At 40.7% G+C, this 16,989-nt stretch overlaps 1 protein-coding gene across 1 annotated transcript in view; it reads right to left on the bottom strand.

Annotated features, from left to right (window-relative positions):
- Nucleotides 1-14,660, bottom strand: part of ID4 (inhibitor of DNA binding 4, HLH protein) — a 53,266-nt gene extending 38,606 nt beyond the window's left edge. The window contains exons 1-2 of the mRNA XM_007952044.2: nt 14,573-14,660; nt 12,921-12,994 (exon numbers count right to left, since the gene is read on the bottom strand). Of these exons, the coding sequence (XP_007950235.2) occupies nt 12,921-12,994; nt 14,573-14,660 (162 nt within the window). The remainder of the gene's footprint in view (nt 1-12,920; nt 12,995-14,572) is intronic.
- Nucleotides 14,661-16,989: the final 2,329 nt, after the last annotated feature.

The raw sequence follows: 16,989 nt of genomic DNA, 5'->3' as shown, positions 1-16,989 counted from the left end.
TTCACCATGGTGTACCCCATGTTGTGCAACCACGTACAACATTTTTTATCAACTTAATAAAAATATTTTTTGCAGTATTACTTATCAGAAGAAAAAAAAATATCTTGCTCCTTGCTACTTCCTTGCTTGAAAGGGAATTTTAATTCAATAATCCTGTATTGATACTGACTAAACTCCAGGCAGTGTACTCTGCCCTGGAGGGGATATCAGCACAAATCAGTCCTTGCACTCAAGGAGCTCAAAGGAGCAGGGACCTGGGTGCTTCTCAGTGTTCTGAGGGTTTTGGTAGAGGCATCTTCCCTTTTTCTTCTTTCTCTCTTCTTTTCGTACTTTCTCTTTCTTTCTCTCCTTCCCTCCACTCTCTTTTTTCTTTCCTCCCTCTCTGTCTCTTCCCTTCCTTTCTTCCTTTCTTTCCTGCCATTTTCTTTCTTAACTTCATTTTTTAGATTTATAGAACAGAATTGCAAAAGCTAGCACAGAGTGATTTCATATACACTACACCCACTTTTCCCTGTTATTAAATCTTATGCTGTTGTTGTTGTTGTTTTTATGTGCCGTCGAGTTGGCCCCGACTCATAGCGACCCCTCCTTGGGTTTCCAAGGCAGTATCACTACAGAAGTAGATTGCCCCGTTAGTGTGTATATATAATTATAATTAATGAATTAATGCTAACATACTGTTTTGAACTAAATTTCATACTTTATTCAGATTTCCTTAGTTTTTACTGAATGTCCTTTATCTGTTCCAAGATCTCATTAAGGATAAAAACCAAAAACCAAACTCACTACCTTTGAGTAGAATCCAACTCACAGTGAGCCTTCCTTGGGTTTCCAAGGCTGATGGCGTAGTGCCTGAGGTATTTGACTGCTAACCAGAAGGCTGGAGATTCAAACCCACTAGCCACTCCTCAGAAGGAGGATTGGGCAATCTACTTCCATAATGATACTGCCTCAAAACCGAAGGAGGGGTGGATATGAGTCGGATCCAACTCCATGGCAATGAGTGAGTTTTTAATCTCTACAGCAGTAGATTGCCCAGTATTCCTTCGCAGGAGTGGCTGATGGGTTTGAACTGCCAGATTTCTGGTTAGCAGTCAAATGCCTTAGGCACTATGCCACCAATTATCACATTATATTTCATTGCCATGTTTCCTCATGACTACGCTTACTCCGCCACCCTCCATCCCCATCCCCAAGACTATGGCCCTTAGACATCCTTCAAGCCTGGATCACCCTTCAACCCTTGGCTCAACTTTCAGCCAAACAACAGACAGGCCTATAATGTTAACAGTAACACAGGGAGGTACTCACTCATTAGAACAATAAACCATACAAGATTAAAAGGGCAACATTTACCCAGGGACAAAGCTAAGAAGGTAGGAAGAGATAGGAAAGAAGGATGAAGGGAAATGGTAAACACAGGGAGTGAGTGGGAAGAGTCCTGCTACATTGTGGGGATTGCAATGAATGTCACAAAATGTGTATGAAGTATTGAATGGAAAACCAATTTGCTCTGCAAACTTTCACCCAAATCACAATAAAAAATAAATGCAGTAACAACAGAAAAAAGATTCCTCTCGACTGTGACAGTTTCTCAGACTTTCCTTGTTTTTGATATCATAAGAATTTTGAGACTAGAAATAAATACATAAAGGCATGTTCATAGCCATAATCACCCAGTGATTATTTGGCTGCCTCAGGGTTCTCACTTAACTAAATACCATAATCATGTGGCAAAGACTGAAATGTTTATTCATCACAGCTCCAGAACACTCTGACCCTGCCCCTCACAGTGGCTCTTCTCCAAGCGCACTCACCTGGCATCTTCAGGGAATTCTCAGACCACATTCCTGACTCTGAGCAGTGGTGTTTCACCTCCCTAAGCCTTTTTCTGTCCACCTCAGTCTCTCCAGCTTCCAAATATTTTTTTCCACCAAATGTCCTACCTGTTTCTTTTGACTAGCAATGAAGTCCAAATTTTTATCAGCAGAAATCTTGTACCTCCTCTTAACTCAAGGGCAGAAAGAGCTCAATCTTCAAAAACCACAATTGCCTGGTCTCTACTTCCTGGAGAGAAGGGGGGGGGGTTGTTTGTTTTCCACCTTCCCTCCAGAACAACTAACAATTCCTAAAACAGCAAAAGGCAGGGTGAGGGACAGTTGAGTTGACATTTCAAAATAGATCATATGTTCATATTCTGCTACACATAAAAACAGTAGCAGAATTAGCTTTGTAACAGAGGTATGGATACCCCTATACTCTAATGGCGTATAGAGAAAGGAGGACTTAAATCTATTGCCTAGGAAAGCTGGTAGCGTAGTGCCTAAGGCACTTGACTGTTCAAACCCACCAGCCACTCCTCGGAAGGAAAATGGGGCAATCTACTTCCGTAGTGATACTGCCTCGGAAACACAAGGAGGGGTCACTATGAGTTGGGTCTGACTCGATGGCACATGACAACAACAGGAAAGGAGGAGGGAGGGGGAAAAAAGAACCAGCAGAGGCTCCAAGGCTTCTCTGAAATAATGTCTTACCTGAGTCTTCAATGATGTGTGGTGGGCAGTGCTGGCATTCCAGCTAAAATTAACATAAATAACACACACACAATAAACATAGTATGTTTAAGGAATTGCCAGTAATTCTGACTGAGTGCGGAATAGAATATGAGGGAGTGGTGATAGGAGATGAAGTTGGAAAGGGAAGCAGAAATCAGTCAGATTGGAAAATGCCTTTTGTGTCATTTCAAAGAATGTTGTTGAATGCTGTGTAAGGTTCAGTTATTTCATTGGCAGAGCAGTGGGGTTTAAGATCTAGAGCACAAAGAGTCTGGATGGCAAGGTGTGGGGTTAGTGCCCTCTGAGAAGAGAGCTAATCATCCAAAGGAAGCCAGGGAAATGGGCTGGTTAACAGCACATTTAAATCTTGCTTTCAAACCAGTTAAAGAGGTCTTAGCTTGCTAAGCCTATAAGTCAACTAGGAGTTCTCGATTCAAGATTTAAAACTAGGTAATATGAGACCTAAAAATTTTGGCTTTGTAGACCAGTTGCTCTTTGGTCAAAAAGAAGTCCAGGAGGCTATTTGCCCTCTAGTGGCAACCACAGAGCACTTTCTAGTCTGCCAGAGAGTGCTAGAATATATAGGACAGAACGTCTCAGGAAGCTGTGGAGTCACTCTAGCTCGTGGAGCTATTTGAATTAGAACTTAAATACCTTGCTTAATACATACACTTATATATAAATTAGTCAAAACAGGAAAAAAGATGATGCTTAATAACAAAAATGTATCATACTTGAAATTACTTAGTAATGTGTTCAACATAATTTTTCAATATCATGTTTAATAGAACATGATAGGAGCCATATATCATTGTATCATAAGTGATACCATTTTTGTTGTTGTTGTTTTTATGTGCCGTCAAGTCGGACCCAAGTCATAGCGACCTCTCCTTGGGTTTCCGAGGCAGTATCACTCCAGAAGCAGATTGCCCAACCGTCCTTCTGAGGAGTGGCTAGTGGGTTTGAATCCCCAGCCTTCTGGTTAGCAGTCAAGTGCCTTAGGCACTACACCACCATAACTCCTAAATGATACCTTTAGGTAAGATTTTTAAATGTGGTGACTTACGTACTTTTAATGTACAACACAAGAAAATACATGGCGGTAGAGAGAGAAGTTTCCTTGCATATTCTGAGTCTATTTTAGGTTCTCTGATCTGTTTACTTAAATTTTAAACTTGCCATGCAAAGAACGATGGCCATCCTTTTATGTATTATGGACTTTCCTGTGGGTTATTTTTTTTTTTTTCTACTTTCTCTTTTTTCCCACACAAGTGGCTTATATCTTATCAAGGAATCTTTGATATCAGTTTTTTATCTGTAAAATGTTCTGTCTTTTAAGATGTATTTTTTTCCCCTGCCTTTGGTAAAAGCATTTCACAGAAACATCTCATTATTTATTTATAAGGATAAGTCTCCAGAATAAGGTTAACATTACTGCTGGCCTACCATTGCCTCTGCACACATGAATACATCCATAATTGATGGAATGGTCTAACTGGTGTTGCAGCCAGGACAAACGTAAGGTCAGATCTCCAGGAGAGCAAATCATGTCATTATTTCTGATAAGAAGTAAGTAAGACCAGAAGTGTAAAATTACCTGAAAGGAGGTGTGTGGGCAAGCTGGTTAGGAGAAAACAAGGCATTGTGGCAAGAGGAGAGAAAGTGACTGCAAAAAACAAAGTCTAGCAGAATATTTTGAACAACAGCTTGTTAAGAAAGTGCCTTTTGTTTCCTTTCTGTGTTGTCTCTCTTGTTAAAGCTAGTTAATGATTGACCATTACTGCTAGCCTTTTTTGCTGGCAACTAGGCCCTCAAAGAAACTGAAAGTCTGAGAAACAGCGGGATTAAAGGGCTGTAGGAAATCTTGGGCTGTTGAACATAAGACAGTCAGGTGAGGTTTTTCCTGGAAAGTTTCAGCTGTTTCCTTCTCTCAGAGGTGAAATTTCTCTGAGAAAGAAATAACAAAATATTTAATAACAAAATATTAAAGAAAGCCATGCTGTGTGGCAAAGAAGGGGAAAAGCAGGTTACAAAATATATGCATAGTATCATGTCATGTGTCTATATATGTATATGTGTGTATACACATAACATACATGTATACATATACACACATATTTTATGTGTATATTTATGTGTATGTTGGTGGTTATGTTTGTGTGTCAACTTGGCTGGCCCTGGTTGAGTGGCTGGGCAGCTGGTGGTAGTTATTCCCCAAGATGAGACTGGCAATCAACTCCATGGTGGGATCTACCATAAGCCGCTGAGTAAACTGTCTTTGCGATGTGGTCTGCTTCTTGTATATAAGGAGAAGCCTTGGGAATGGTCTCTAGCCTATGGCACGCTTGGACCCTACATGTAGCCGTGTCATTGCTCAGCAGTCCGCTACGCTCTGCTGACCTTGGGACATACAATGGACTTAAGCTAATGGCCTGCCGTGTGGTTTGGTAACATTGGGACTGTGCCTTTTTACTTGTCAACCTTGGGCTTCTCAGCCTCAGCAGCCAGCAACTGCCTGAGTGAAGAAAAGCCTCTAGCTCCAGTGGGCCGGGAGCAGGAGGCAGAGCTGGACCCCAAGGTTGAGGGGATTTCACCCAGCCCCTAGAGCCTGACACTTTGAACTTGGACTTAAAGCCTCCAAATTGTAAGAATAAACTCCTGTTTGTTTAAGCCATCCCATTTGCGGTATATTCCTGTCAGAGTGGCATTAGGTAACCAGAACAGTGTATATACACACACAGACACACACACATCTATTAAAAAACCAAACTCACTGCTGTCGAGTCAATTCCAACTCATAGCGACCCCTATTGAGTTTCCAAGGCTGTTAATCTTTACCAAAGTAGATCATCCAATCTTCCTTCCATGGAGCAGCTGGTGGGTTTGAACTGCTGACCTTCGGGTTAGCAACCAAATGCCTTATCCACTACACCACCAGAGCTCCTTATACACATCTATATGTGTTGCATATATATGTATACAGGAGCTCTGGAAGCCTAAGGCACTTGACTGCTAACCAGAAGGCTGGCAGTTCAAACCCATCAGCCACTCCTCAGAAGGAAGATGGGGCAATCTACTTCCATAGTGATACTGCCTCAGAAACCCAAGGAGGGGTCGCTATGGGTCGGGTCTGACTCGACGGCACATAACAACAACAACAACAACATATATGTATACACACACACCCATGTCTGTATGTCTGTGTGTGTATATAAATATTTGTTGTTGTTGTTGTTATGTGCTGTCGAGTCAAGATATGTACATTTATATACAGAAGATCATCTGGAAGGATTTACCTATTTAACAAAGATTGTTTTGGGTGATAGAATTATCAGTAATTTTAATTCCTACCTCTTCTTTTTTAGTATTTTCCAAAATTAAAAAAGGCATATGAATATTTTCTTAAAATAGAAAAGGTAGTTATACTGTAGATAGCTTTGTAAATTCTTAATTATTAATTTAGATTTTAAAAATTATTTAAAATCCCACAGGAATTAGAAAAAAAATGTGAATGCTAATATGATTTTAGAGTGGCACATGGTTTTTCATGCATTAAAGCAAACAAACAAATTCATAAAGGAAAAGATTGATTTATTTTACCATATAAATTTTAAAAACCTCTAAGTTTTTAAGAGGAAAAATGTTTAAATAAGGATTAAAGACATTCCAGAGTGGGATAAAATATTCAAATTACATGATAAAAAAAAAAAAAACACCTCATTGCCATTGAGTCAGTTCCAACTCATAGTGACCCCTCCTTGAGATTCTGAGGCAGTATATCTACGGAAGTAGATTGCCCAGTCTTCCTAATGCATAGCACAGTGCTGGGAACAAAGCAAGGGTTTAAAACATATAAGCTGTTATTATCATTATTATGTAATAACTTATTACAAATTAGTAATAAAAATTAAAATTCTTTAAAATTGGGCAAAGATAATGGTACAATTGCCTCACCATGCAAAGGCCAATAGACATATGGAGTAAAGTTCAAACTATTTATTAATTATATAGACATTAATACTAAAGTAACAAATACACACCATTCTACTAAATGGACAAAGATTTATGTGGAAAAAAGATATTTTCCAGTGCTGGCAAGGTTTCAGAGAAATTTCAGATACCAGGCAAATGAGGGGAGCTCTGGTAGCGTAGTGCCTAAGGCACTTGACTGCTTACCTGAAGGCTGGTGGTTCAAACCCACCAGCCACTCCTCAGAAGGAAGGTTGGGCAAATCTACTTCCATAGTGATACTGCCTCGGCAACCCAAGAAGGGGGTCGCTATGAGTCGGGGCAGGCTCGATGGCACACAACAACAACAGGCAAGTGAGAATAGGAATCCCTACCAACTCTCTACGTAGCTATTTATCAGTAAATATGAAAAATCTTAAAAATATTTAGACTCTTCAACCAACAATCCCATGTCTAGGAATTTATCTTTAAGGAAACAATCAGGAATGTTAATACATACCCTTTAAAAGACCCAGTAATTTTACTCATAAGAATTTATCCCTTGGAAAAACTCAAACATGTGAAATGACTCATATACAAGGTTATTTATACAGCTTTATAATGGCAAAAGATTGGAAAAAACCAGAATCATCACCAACAGGAATGAGATAAATACAGTCTTTTCAGATGATAGACTATTAGGTAGCAGTAACAATATTAAAAGGATATGCTGAAAGAAAGACTTCTGAAAAATAACTAAAAATGAATAAATAAACTAAGTAATAATAATAATGATAATAAAAGACACAGAACAGTGCTTATTCTATCATAGGTATACAAAGGGAGGAGGGTTGTTGTTGTTGTTGTTATGTGCCGTCGAGTTGGCCCCGACTTGTAGCAACCCCTCCTTGGGTTTCCGAGGTATATATTTGTACTTGCTTTTGTATGCTCAGGGAGCTCTGGTGGAATAGTGCCTAAGACACTTGACTGCTAACCAGAAGGCTGGTGGTTGAAACCCACCAGCCACTCCTTGTAAGGAAGGTTGGGCAATCTACTTCCATAGTGATACCGCCTCAGAAACCCAAGGAGGGGTCACTATGAATCTGGATTGACTCGACGGCAGTGAGTTTGTTTGGTTTTGGTTTTGGTTTTTGTATACTCAAGAAAGAGATTAGTAATAGTGATTTCTGAGGGGGTGTGCGAGGATACTAGGCAGATGTAGGACAAGAATGAGAGGGAGAATATTCCATTTACTTGTTTTTTTAATAACCTGAATTGATTATTTCTTAAAAAAACTAAATGAATGAATTTAATTCTAAAAATAATACTCCTAAAGTAACTTCTAAGATACTGTGCAGGAAACTACCTTTTGAATGTCCTAAACGAATAAATAGATGACCTTACCTTGAAATTAACTATGCTTAACTTTTCCTCTTTGAGAGCTGAGAAAATGCTTTTTGTCTCTTGGCATCCTCACACCTAAAAATGTATCTGACGCATAGGTGCTCAGTTAATTTTAGAGGAATAAATGAACCAAAGAGGGTTTAAAAGTTATGGTAGTCACCAAGGAAAAAGCCACAGGCATCTCTTTAAACATTTGGTATATTATTTTTTATTCAGCAAAAAAATAATTTTTCAGACAATAATTAAAATAAACGTTTCAGGGATCCAAGTAGCTATTTTAAGTACTTACCTCTTACATTGGATCTAAACCTAAAGAGCCCGTCAATGTAGATTAATTAAAGCATACATAAAGCCCAGTAAAATAACTGCAAGGCAGCACATAGCTACACTCTGGTACAGGTTCATAAACCAGGTTTATCATTTCCATTCAGTAATGTGCCAAATCACTGTTCTTTTTGTTGCCAATGAGTGATACTAGGATATGTTCACAACTAGCCGTGACAGTTAATGAGGGATAGAAGACATTGAAATTCAAGAACGTGCTATAAACCAGCAAAATCCACCACAAAACATACCAATGATTAAAAATGATCTAGTTCTAGTCTAATAGTGAACACTAGAGGAAATGTTCAGGAGCAGAAATGAAGTCCATGGAATGAGCTGGTGACAATTGGTGATTCTCAACACTGGCTGCACATTATAATCACCTAGGGAGTTTTTAAAATACTGATGCCAGGGCTCCGCTCCCAGAGATTTTGATTATACTGGGTGGGGTAGAGCACAGGCATGTCTATTTTTTTAAAAAGCATTTGAAGTAAAACTGATGTGGTCAGGATTGAAAAACACTATACTGGACCACAAAAAAGGATAAAGGGAGGTCTTTTCATCCTCTTAAAGGAATATACAATTTAATCAGCTGGTTCCAGCTGTTATAATTATGTCAACACAAAATTTCTCAGATTACACCTTCCCTTTCATTTCCTTATCTCCCTAGTCCAGACCTTACGCAAAACTCCATCTTTGAATTATTAGTATCATTTCTTGTAGGTCTATTTTTCTTTCATTCTTCCCTCATATTTCCACTCTGCACAATACTGAAGAAAAAGTTTTCTTTATATCAAGGATTCTGGTATCTACAGGATATAGGCAATCTAAATTTCTCAACTTGGTTTCTAGTCCAAGCTCCATCCTCACTGATTGGTTCCCTCCTCTGACTCCCTGGGAGAAACTCAGTCCCTCTAACCACATTAGTTGGTGCAGTGGTTAAGTCTGTGTGTCAACTTGGCTAGGTAGGCCTGGTTGAGTGGCTGGGGAGCTGGATGTAGTATTCCCCGTGATGAGACTGGTAATCAACTCCATGGTGGAATCTACTCTGAGCAGCTGAGTAGCTGCCTTTGGGTATGTGGTCTGCTTCCTGTATATAAGAGACAGCTTTGGGAATGGTCTCTAGACTATGGTACACTTGAACCCTGCATGTAGTCGAGTCGTTGTTCAGCAGCCTACCATACTCTGCCGAGCCTGGGACTTTCAATGGACTGTGTCATTTTATTTGTCAACCTTGGGCTTGTAAGCCTCAGCAGCCAGTAGCTGCCTGAGTGAAGAGATGCCTCTAGCTTCAGTGGGCAGGGAGCAGGAGGCAGAGCTGAAGCCCAAAGTTGAGGGGTCTTCACCCAGACCCTAGAGCCTGGCACTTTGAACTCGGGATTTCTAGCCTCCCGAACTGTAAGAGAGTAAACTCCTGTTTGTTCAAGCCATCTCATTTGTGGTATATATTCTTGTCAGAGAGGTAGTAGGTAACCAGAACAGTTGAGGCTGATGACCTCTAAGGTTCCCTTCAAGTCCAACAGTGTAAGTTCTCTGGCTCATGTCTTTCTATCCACCCTACCAGGTAATATCCAATCTCATCTTTTGTAGTTCCCCAAAATATGCCTTTATTGAAGTCAAAGGAAATTCTCTTCATTGCCCTACTTCTTGCCTCATTCCCTCCAGTGCCCTTATTTATAATGCTATTTCCCCTTCAGAGGAGCTCTGCTAGCATAGTGCCTAAGGCACTTGACTGCTAACCAGAAGGCTGCCGGTTCAAACCTACCAACCACTCATCAGAAGGAAGACTGGGCAATCTACTTACGTAATGATACCACCTTGGAAACCCAAGGAAGGCTTGCTATGAGCTGAATCTGACTTGACGGCAGTGAGTTTGGAGTTTGGTTTTAATTCCCCTTCTGAGAGATTTAGCCTTTTCTCCTTGGCCTATCACATGCTCCATCAGTTAGCTCACCTCCTCTGGAAGCTTTCAGGAATGATTTCCTTTACAACCATCACATTCTTACCTGAAACACTTCTTGGTACTTTGGTAGTCTGTTGTTAGTTGTCAAGTCAATTGCAACTCATAGCAATCCCACATATGCAGAGTAGAATTGCTCCCTAAGGTTTTCAAGGCTGTGACCTTTCAGAAGCAGACTGCCAAGTCTGTTTTCTGAGGTGCCTCTGGGTGGGTTCAAACCACCAACCTTTTGCTAGTTGTTGGGTGCCAGCTTTGTAGTCTAGAACTTCTTTATTCACCATGCTTCAGCAGTATCAGCAACACTTGTGTGCTAGTTAAAAAGGCAGACCCCCACCCCCACCGCAGAGTCTGCTTTTTAATTTTACTTTGTGTAGCTTCTAATGTGTCAAAAAATTCAACTAAAACTTCTAGTACATATTGTTTACATAGCTGGCTTGCTGAAATGTTTGTTGAATAAATATACCAAATACAATGATAAAAATTTGGTTTCAAAGGTTGATAAATATGTTGTTGTTAGTTGCCATCGAGTCAGCTCTGACTCATGGCAATCTTATCTACAACAGATCAAAATATCCAGTCCTGTGTCATCTTCATGATTATTGATACGTGTTAGTCCACTGTTGCAGCTATTGTGTCAAAACATCTCATTGAGGGTTTCCTTCATTTTCACTGACCCTCTACCAAACATGATGTCATTTTCTAGTGACTGGTCTTTTCTGATGATGTGTCCAAAGTAATGGAGTTGAAGTTTTGCCATCCTTGCTTCTAGGAAACATTTTGGTTATGTTTCTTCCAGGCTGATTTATTAGTTCTTTTGGCAGTCCATGGTGTAGTCAATATTCTTCAACAACATCACAATTCAAACACAGCAATCCTTCTCGTATTCTTTTTTCATTATTCAACTTTTGCATACATAGAGGCAATTGAAAAGACCATGACTCGGACACGATGGTTCCTTTGTTATCAAAGTGACATCTCTGCTAAAACTACATGCTCATAGAACATCTCACTGGGTTTCCTCATTTTCCAGATAAAAAATGGAAGCCCCGGGAGGAAAATGTCTCTCCACCACAAAAGGTTGATGTAAGTGACATCTGTGCTAACATTCAGGCCCCATACTCTGTTGTTGTTGTTGTTATTTGCCGTGGAGTCGGCCCCGACTCATAGCGACCCCTCCTTGGGTTTCCAAGGCAGTATCACTACGGAAGTAGGATTGCCCAACCTTCCTTCTGAGGAGTGGCTGGTGGGTTTAAACCACCAGCCTTCTGGTTAGCAGTTAAGTGCCTTAGGCACTATGCTACCAGAGCTCCTACTAGTTTTCCAGTTTCAATAACAATGTATCACCTATCTTGGTCACAGCCAAAAAAACCAAGTGAGCTCACAAAAAAGATGTTTAGGAATTCCAGAATATTAATTTTATTCAGGCCTTTGTTGTTGTGTGGTGTGGAGTCTGACTTATACGGACCCTAGACTGTAATCTTTACCAGAGATCCCAAGGATCCACTGGTTAAGTTGGAACCAGAGACCTTTCAAGTGGCAGCTGAAGCACTTAGCCTTTGCACCACCAGGTTTCAAGCCTTTACTCAAAGACTACTGCCTCTGGCATTGTAGATTAAACCAAAAAACCAAATTCACTGTGGTGGAGTCAGATGGAGTCACAGTGACCCCTCCTTGAGTTTCCCAGGCGAGATCACTATCGAAGTAGATTGCCCAATCTGCCTTCTGAGGAGTGGCTTGTCGGTTTGAACCACCAGCCTTCTGGTTAGCAGTTAGATGCCTTAGGCACTATGGCAGCAACAATTTACAGGGTCTTTACTGTGTGTCAGAGAAAGGGATAAACACCAAGGACTCAGAAAAGACCATGGCTTAATGCTTGGCCTCCTGAAGGTCTAATGGACAGAAGAAAGACACAGGCACTGAAAGAGGGGAGCCCCCTTCAAGGCACTGTGTTACAACACAATGGAATAATGTTAGAAAATGCAGTTGGTTCCAAGGTCAAATCCTGAGTCCATTACATTTCCTTTTTCCCTGTTCAACTATGAGCTTTTCTGAGCATTCTGATTTTTTTTTTGGGTGATACCTAGCACAGTGCACAATAAGGATACAGTAAATCCAAAACCATCTTCAAAGTCCATTTTATTTACAAGGACAAGTTCATTTATAGTCCCTTTTTAAATTAGTAGCGCAATGGAGATAACCAATCCTGACATCCCAGCTCATAGGCCTTTCCACAGAGCGCGCCCAAGTTGGGCTAACAGGCAGAAAACAAGGGCCTCAGAGCAGGGAAGGTGAAGGCCGAGCTCCGGGCAAGGAGGGAGGAGGCGGGGCCCGGCGGAGGCGCTGCCCTCCCAAGCCGCGGGGCTCCGGGCGCATTCCATCACCCTCCTTTCCAGCGCTACGCTCCCTCCCCCTACAGCTGATTCATTGGCTCGGCCGCCCAGACTGCCTGGCGCCGGCCACGTGACGTCACCCATTCACTGGGCCCGCCTCCCCCCTCCGCTGGCGCCGGCCGGGCGGTCGCCTTGGCAACGCAGACGCCAACCAGCACAATGACTTCCAGCTGTAGCAGCCCAGCCAGCCCGCGCGCTTGCTCGTTTGCTGGCTCAGGGGCTTGGAACTTGTGGGTGTTCTCCCCCTCCTTATTCCTTTTTTTTCCGGTTCGGCTCCTGCGGATTCCCCCTGCAGGGAAATGCACTCGCTCCAGATTTTGGGGGTTCTGGTCCCAGTACCTTCTGAAGCGCGTTCGCAGGTTCTTTTCGATCTCCGTCTAGTTTGGCTCTGTTTTGCTGGGCAACATCCCATGCTAGGTTAGGCAGACATACTGGCGGTTGCGTTCAGCAATTGCAGCGCTAACACCTGCAGAGTCGAGGCTCCTGCCAAAAGGCATAAAGCGAAGGAGGAAAAAAAAATAGTTATAATAATAAGGAGAATGATAAACCTCAGCTGTCTTCCAGAGCAATGTCTGAGCACGTGTTGGCTACCTACCACAATCACAAAACAACTTCCTTTTTAAAAAGTTTGCACTATCTCCTGTTTAAACGTGGTAATTTCTTTTTTTGCTTTTAAGCCGAACTTCACGACAGTTAGGAACCTTCTTTAATGAACGCTTCCAAATTGATAATTGGCCAGAATAGGAAACACGTCTAGAAAGTTATACTACTGTTAACTAGAGTAGAGGATGGATTGTATTTTGCTTGTGAGGGTTCTATTTGAAAGGAGAATAGAGGAGAAGATTGGTAGTCTTGCTTTAGCAAAGCAAATAGTTCAGCACTAATCCACTCTCTTCTTCCCTGGCACCCAGTCTATCAAAATGAAAAACAACAAAAAATCCCAAAACCTTGAAGGTGGGAAAAAAATACATAGATAGCTATTGATCAGACTTGGGAGAGAGGTAATTCCTCCTGCTTTTTTTTTTTACTTTTTTGGTAGACCTCTTGCTTCAAAACAGCTGCATTGTTTAAAGTTAGTCCACAACCGAGAAGTAAGCCCAACTGTCCCAAAGGTAGCATAATTCGCCTTTGTTGAAACTGCTCATCTGTACAATCAATGAACCCAAAAGATGTAAATTGACTTGCTAGCTCTTGCAAAAATACCTACAGTGAAAATAAGCACTTTCGATCTTTTCTACTTTCTGATAGTCCAGATTTCAGCACATGTTTCTTTTGTCTTTTTGTATACTTGGTCCCATCCTCAAACGGATTTTAAACTCTTTGCAGGCAGAGGAGAATACATTCTTAAACTTTTAAGTTCCTGGCCCAGCTGAGTAAATGCACAGGGAGTGACTTTTGATAATGGTGGTAAAGAATGATTCATAACTACTTGAAGCATTTAATTGGTTGGATTGTCCTTTATTGGCTCAAAATGATATCCATTCTTGGCTTCTGTGTATGTCTTCAACACACTTCCCAAACACATTAGTACAAAAAAGACTAGTAAGTAGTAGCTGATAATCATTAGTAAAATGAACTAATGCATTAGAATTCACAGTCAAGAAAAGAATAATTGTTTTTCATGTATTTCCCAGGGGTTACAGATGTTAGTGTTCATCATTTTGTTTTTTAAAAAAACAAACTAAAAAACCCTACCTCATTTTGTTTCCCATCAAGAATGACGTCTCAGTGAACATTAATTTTCTAAAATTGCCGTATAAATAAAGGTGATTGCAGTTGATTCTTCTTATTGTTGTTGGGTGCTGTCAAGTTTGTTCCAATTCAAAGTGACCTTATTATGTACAACAGAAGAAAGCACTGCCTGGTCCTGTGCCATCCTCACAATCATAGCTGTGTTTGAGCCCATTGTTGCAGCCACTGTGTCAAGCTATCTTGTAGTGTCTTCTTTCTTCTTCTTCTTCTTTCTTTTTTTTATTGACCTTCAATTTTACCAAGCATGATGGCCTTCTCCAGTGGTTGGTCATATCCAAAGACAGCAGACTTGACATATCCAAAGAAGGCAAAACAAAGTCTCTCCATGCATGCTTTTAAGGAGCATTCCAGCTCTACTTCTTCCAAAGCAGATTTGTTCATTCTTCCAGCAGTCCATGGTATATTTAATATTCTTTGTCAACACCATAATTTAAAGGCATCAGTCCTTCTTTTGTCTTCCTTATTCATTGTGCAGCTTTCACATCTATATGATGTGATTGGAACGATCATGGCTTGGGTCAGGTGCCCCTAGTTCTCAAAGTGACATCTTTCCTTTTAAACACTTTCAAGAGGTTTTTTGCAGCAGATTTTCCCAATGCAAATACATGGTTTGACTTCTTGACTGCTGCTTATATGAGCATTGATTGTTCAAGAAACTTATTCACAGGTGTCCCATTCACCTGTAGTTTCAGTAATAGCACTAGCTGCCAAAGGAACTTCAAAAACAAAACAAAACTAAAAACAATTGGCTAAGCCTCTTCAAGGAGCTCTGGTGGCATAGTGCCTAAGGCACTTGACTGCTAACCAAGAAGGCTGGTGGTTCAAACCCACCAGCCACTCCTCAGAAGGAAGGTCGGGCAATCTACTTCCGTAGTGATACTGCCTGGGAAACTCAAGGAGGGGTCGCTATGAGTCACGGCCAAGTCGACGGCACATAACAACAACAACACAAGCTTCTTCATCAGAGATTTTTGTTTTCTTGATCTGGGATGTGCCCTAGACATCAATTTTTTTCCCCCCAAGTATTCACAAAGATTTCCCTCATGTAGTCCCTACATAGTCACTTCATGCCATACACACAAATGCACATACATACATCATCTCTAATCCTTGACAATTACTAATCTGTTTTCCATGTATAATTTTGTCATTTCAAATGTGTTTCATGAATTAATCTTAGCATTTGTGACCTGAGATTGTTTACTTATTTTTTCACTTGACATGATGCCCTTGAGATCCATCCAAGTTACTGCATGTATCCATAGTTTGTTCTTTTTAATTGTTGAGTACTATTCCATGGTATAGATATACTACAGATTGTTTAACTGTTTACTTATTGTAAGAAATTTTGGTTGTTTCTAGGTGTTGCCTCTTGCAAATAAAGGCACCTTGTTACTGTTGAATGTTGGTAAAAGTCTTGATCCTCTGCTAAGCTTCCTTTTGCAGTACTCCAGTGGGGAGGGAAAGAAGTAGCTTCACTACTACTGAAGTGAAAATCCAGGCTCCCCACATGGTCTCCATGGACACCATGGTTGGGGGGAACTGGACTTTTTATTGCCTGGTGGGATGAAAGTCCAGGCTCCCTATTGTTCTTTTCTGACACCACCCTTGTGGTGGAAGTCAAGGCTCCCACTTGGCCTTTGCTGGTGGGGGTGGGGGTGGAGCCACAGTTTTTTTCTGTGGTGTTTGGCCAGAGTAGAACAGTTATTGTCTAAACATTTTCTGTCTGGCTAGGCTGCCCCTTTTCTCGTCCTTTGGCTAGAAAGAGCATGCTTTTGTTGGGGCTCTTTTTGTCTTTGCCCATTGGCATTTCTGGGTTGCCAGCTTCTCAAGCACCTAGTCTGGGATATTTGAGGCAAAAAGAAAACGTAGGGAACTCATCATTGTTTTGTGTATTGTTCCTTGAGACACAAAGTCCCTAGCCAGTTTGCTTTCTTCTCTTCACCCTCTCTTCAGTCTACTTATGTTTGCTTTTTATATAGTATTCAGGGTTTTAATTGTACTTGGGAGGAGGAATAGAGAAAAGTGCTTCAACTCCATCTTCCCAGAAATGGAAGACCCAATGTTTTTTTTTAAAAGCACCTTGGGTGATTCTAAAATAGTACAACCAGAGTTGGGCATCATTGAAATATACCTATTTTATTTAACATTGTAGATTGTGAGGGTCTCAGTTTTCCTTTCTGTTAGGTTTGAAGCCATTTTCAAATAATGTGTTTGTGGATTTCCTTTTGCTCAACTGTGAAAATACTTGGAATGACAGAATACCTTCTTGTTCTTTGGTAGGCAGCTGAGGCCAGTGACATGGAAAGGCCTTTAGAAGCAGAATATCTGTATTACAATGAGATCTTGGGTAACGTTCTTAGCTTTTCTAATGTCAATAAAAATTAATTCATGGTGGTGTTATCAAGAGTAAATATGTTATGTGTAAAAGACCCACCAGAGTGCATGACTAACACAGAATATATGTTTAAATATTAGTTCTTTCTTTTCAACGTCATGCTCCATATATCACTTGTGTACTGATTGAGGAAGCTAAATACTGGGGTTGGGGGTTTGAGTTAGAGAGCTTGCCCTAACTGCAAAGCTGAGTAATAGCCAGAAAAATAGTTCTAGGGAAGATATAATTGTAAGAATAGAAATGTGGATGACTTTTGAC

This window comes from Orycteropus afer, unplaced genomic scaffold, assembly GCF_000298275.1.
Source record: "Orycteropus afer afer isolate SDZICR_OR568_19922 unplaced genomic scaffold, OryAfe1.0 scaffold00012, whole genome shotgun sequence".
NCBI lineage: Eukaryota > Metazoa > Chordata > Mammalia > Tubulidentata > Orycteropodidae > Orycteropus > Orycteropus afer.
This window is presented reverse-complemented; position numbering and strand designations above follow the sequence as displayed.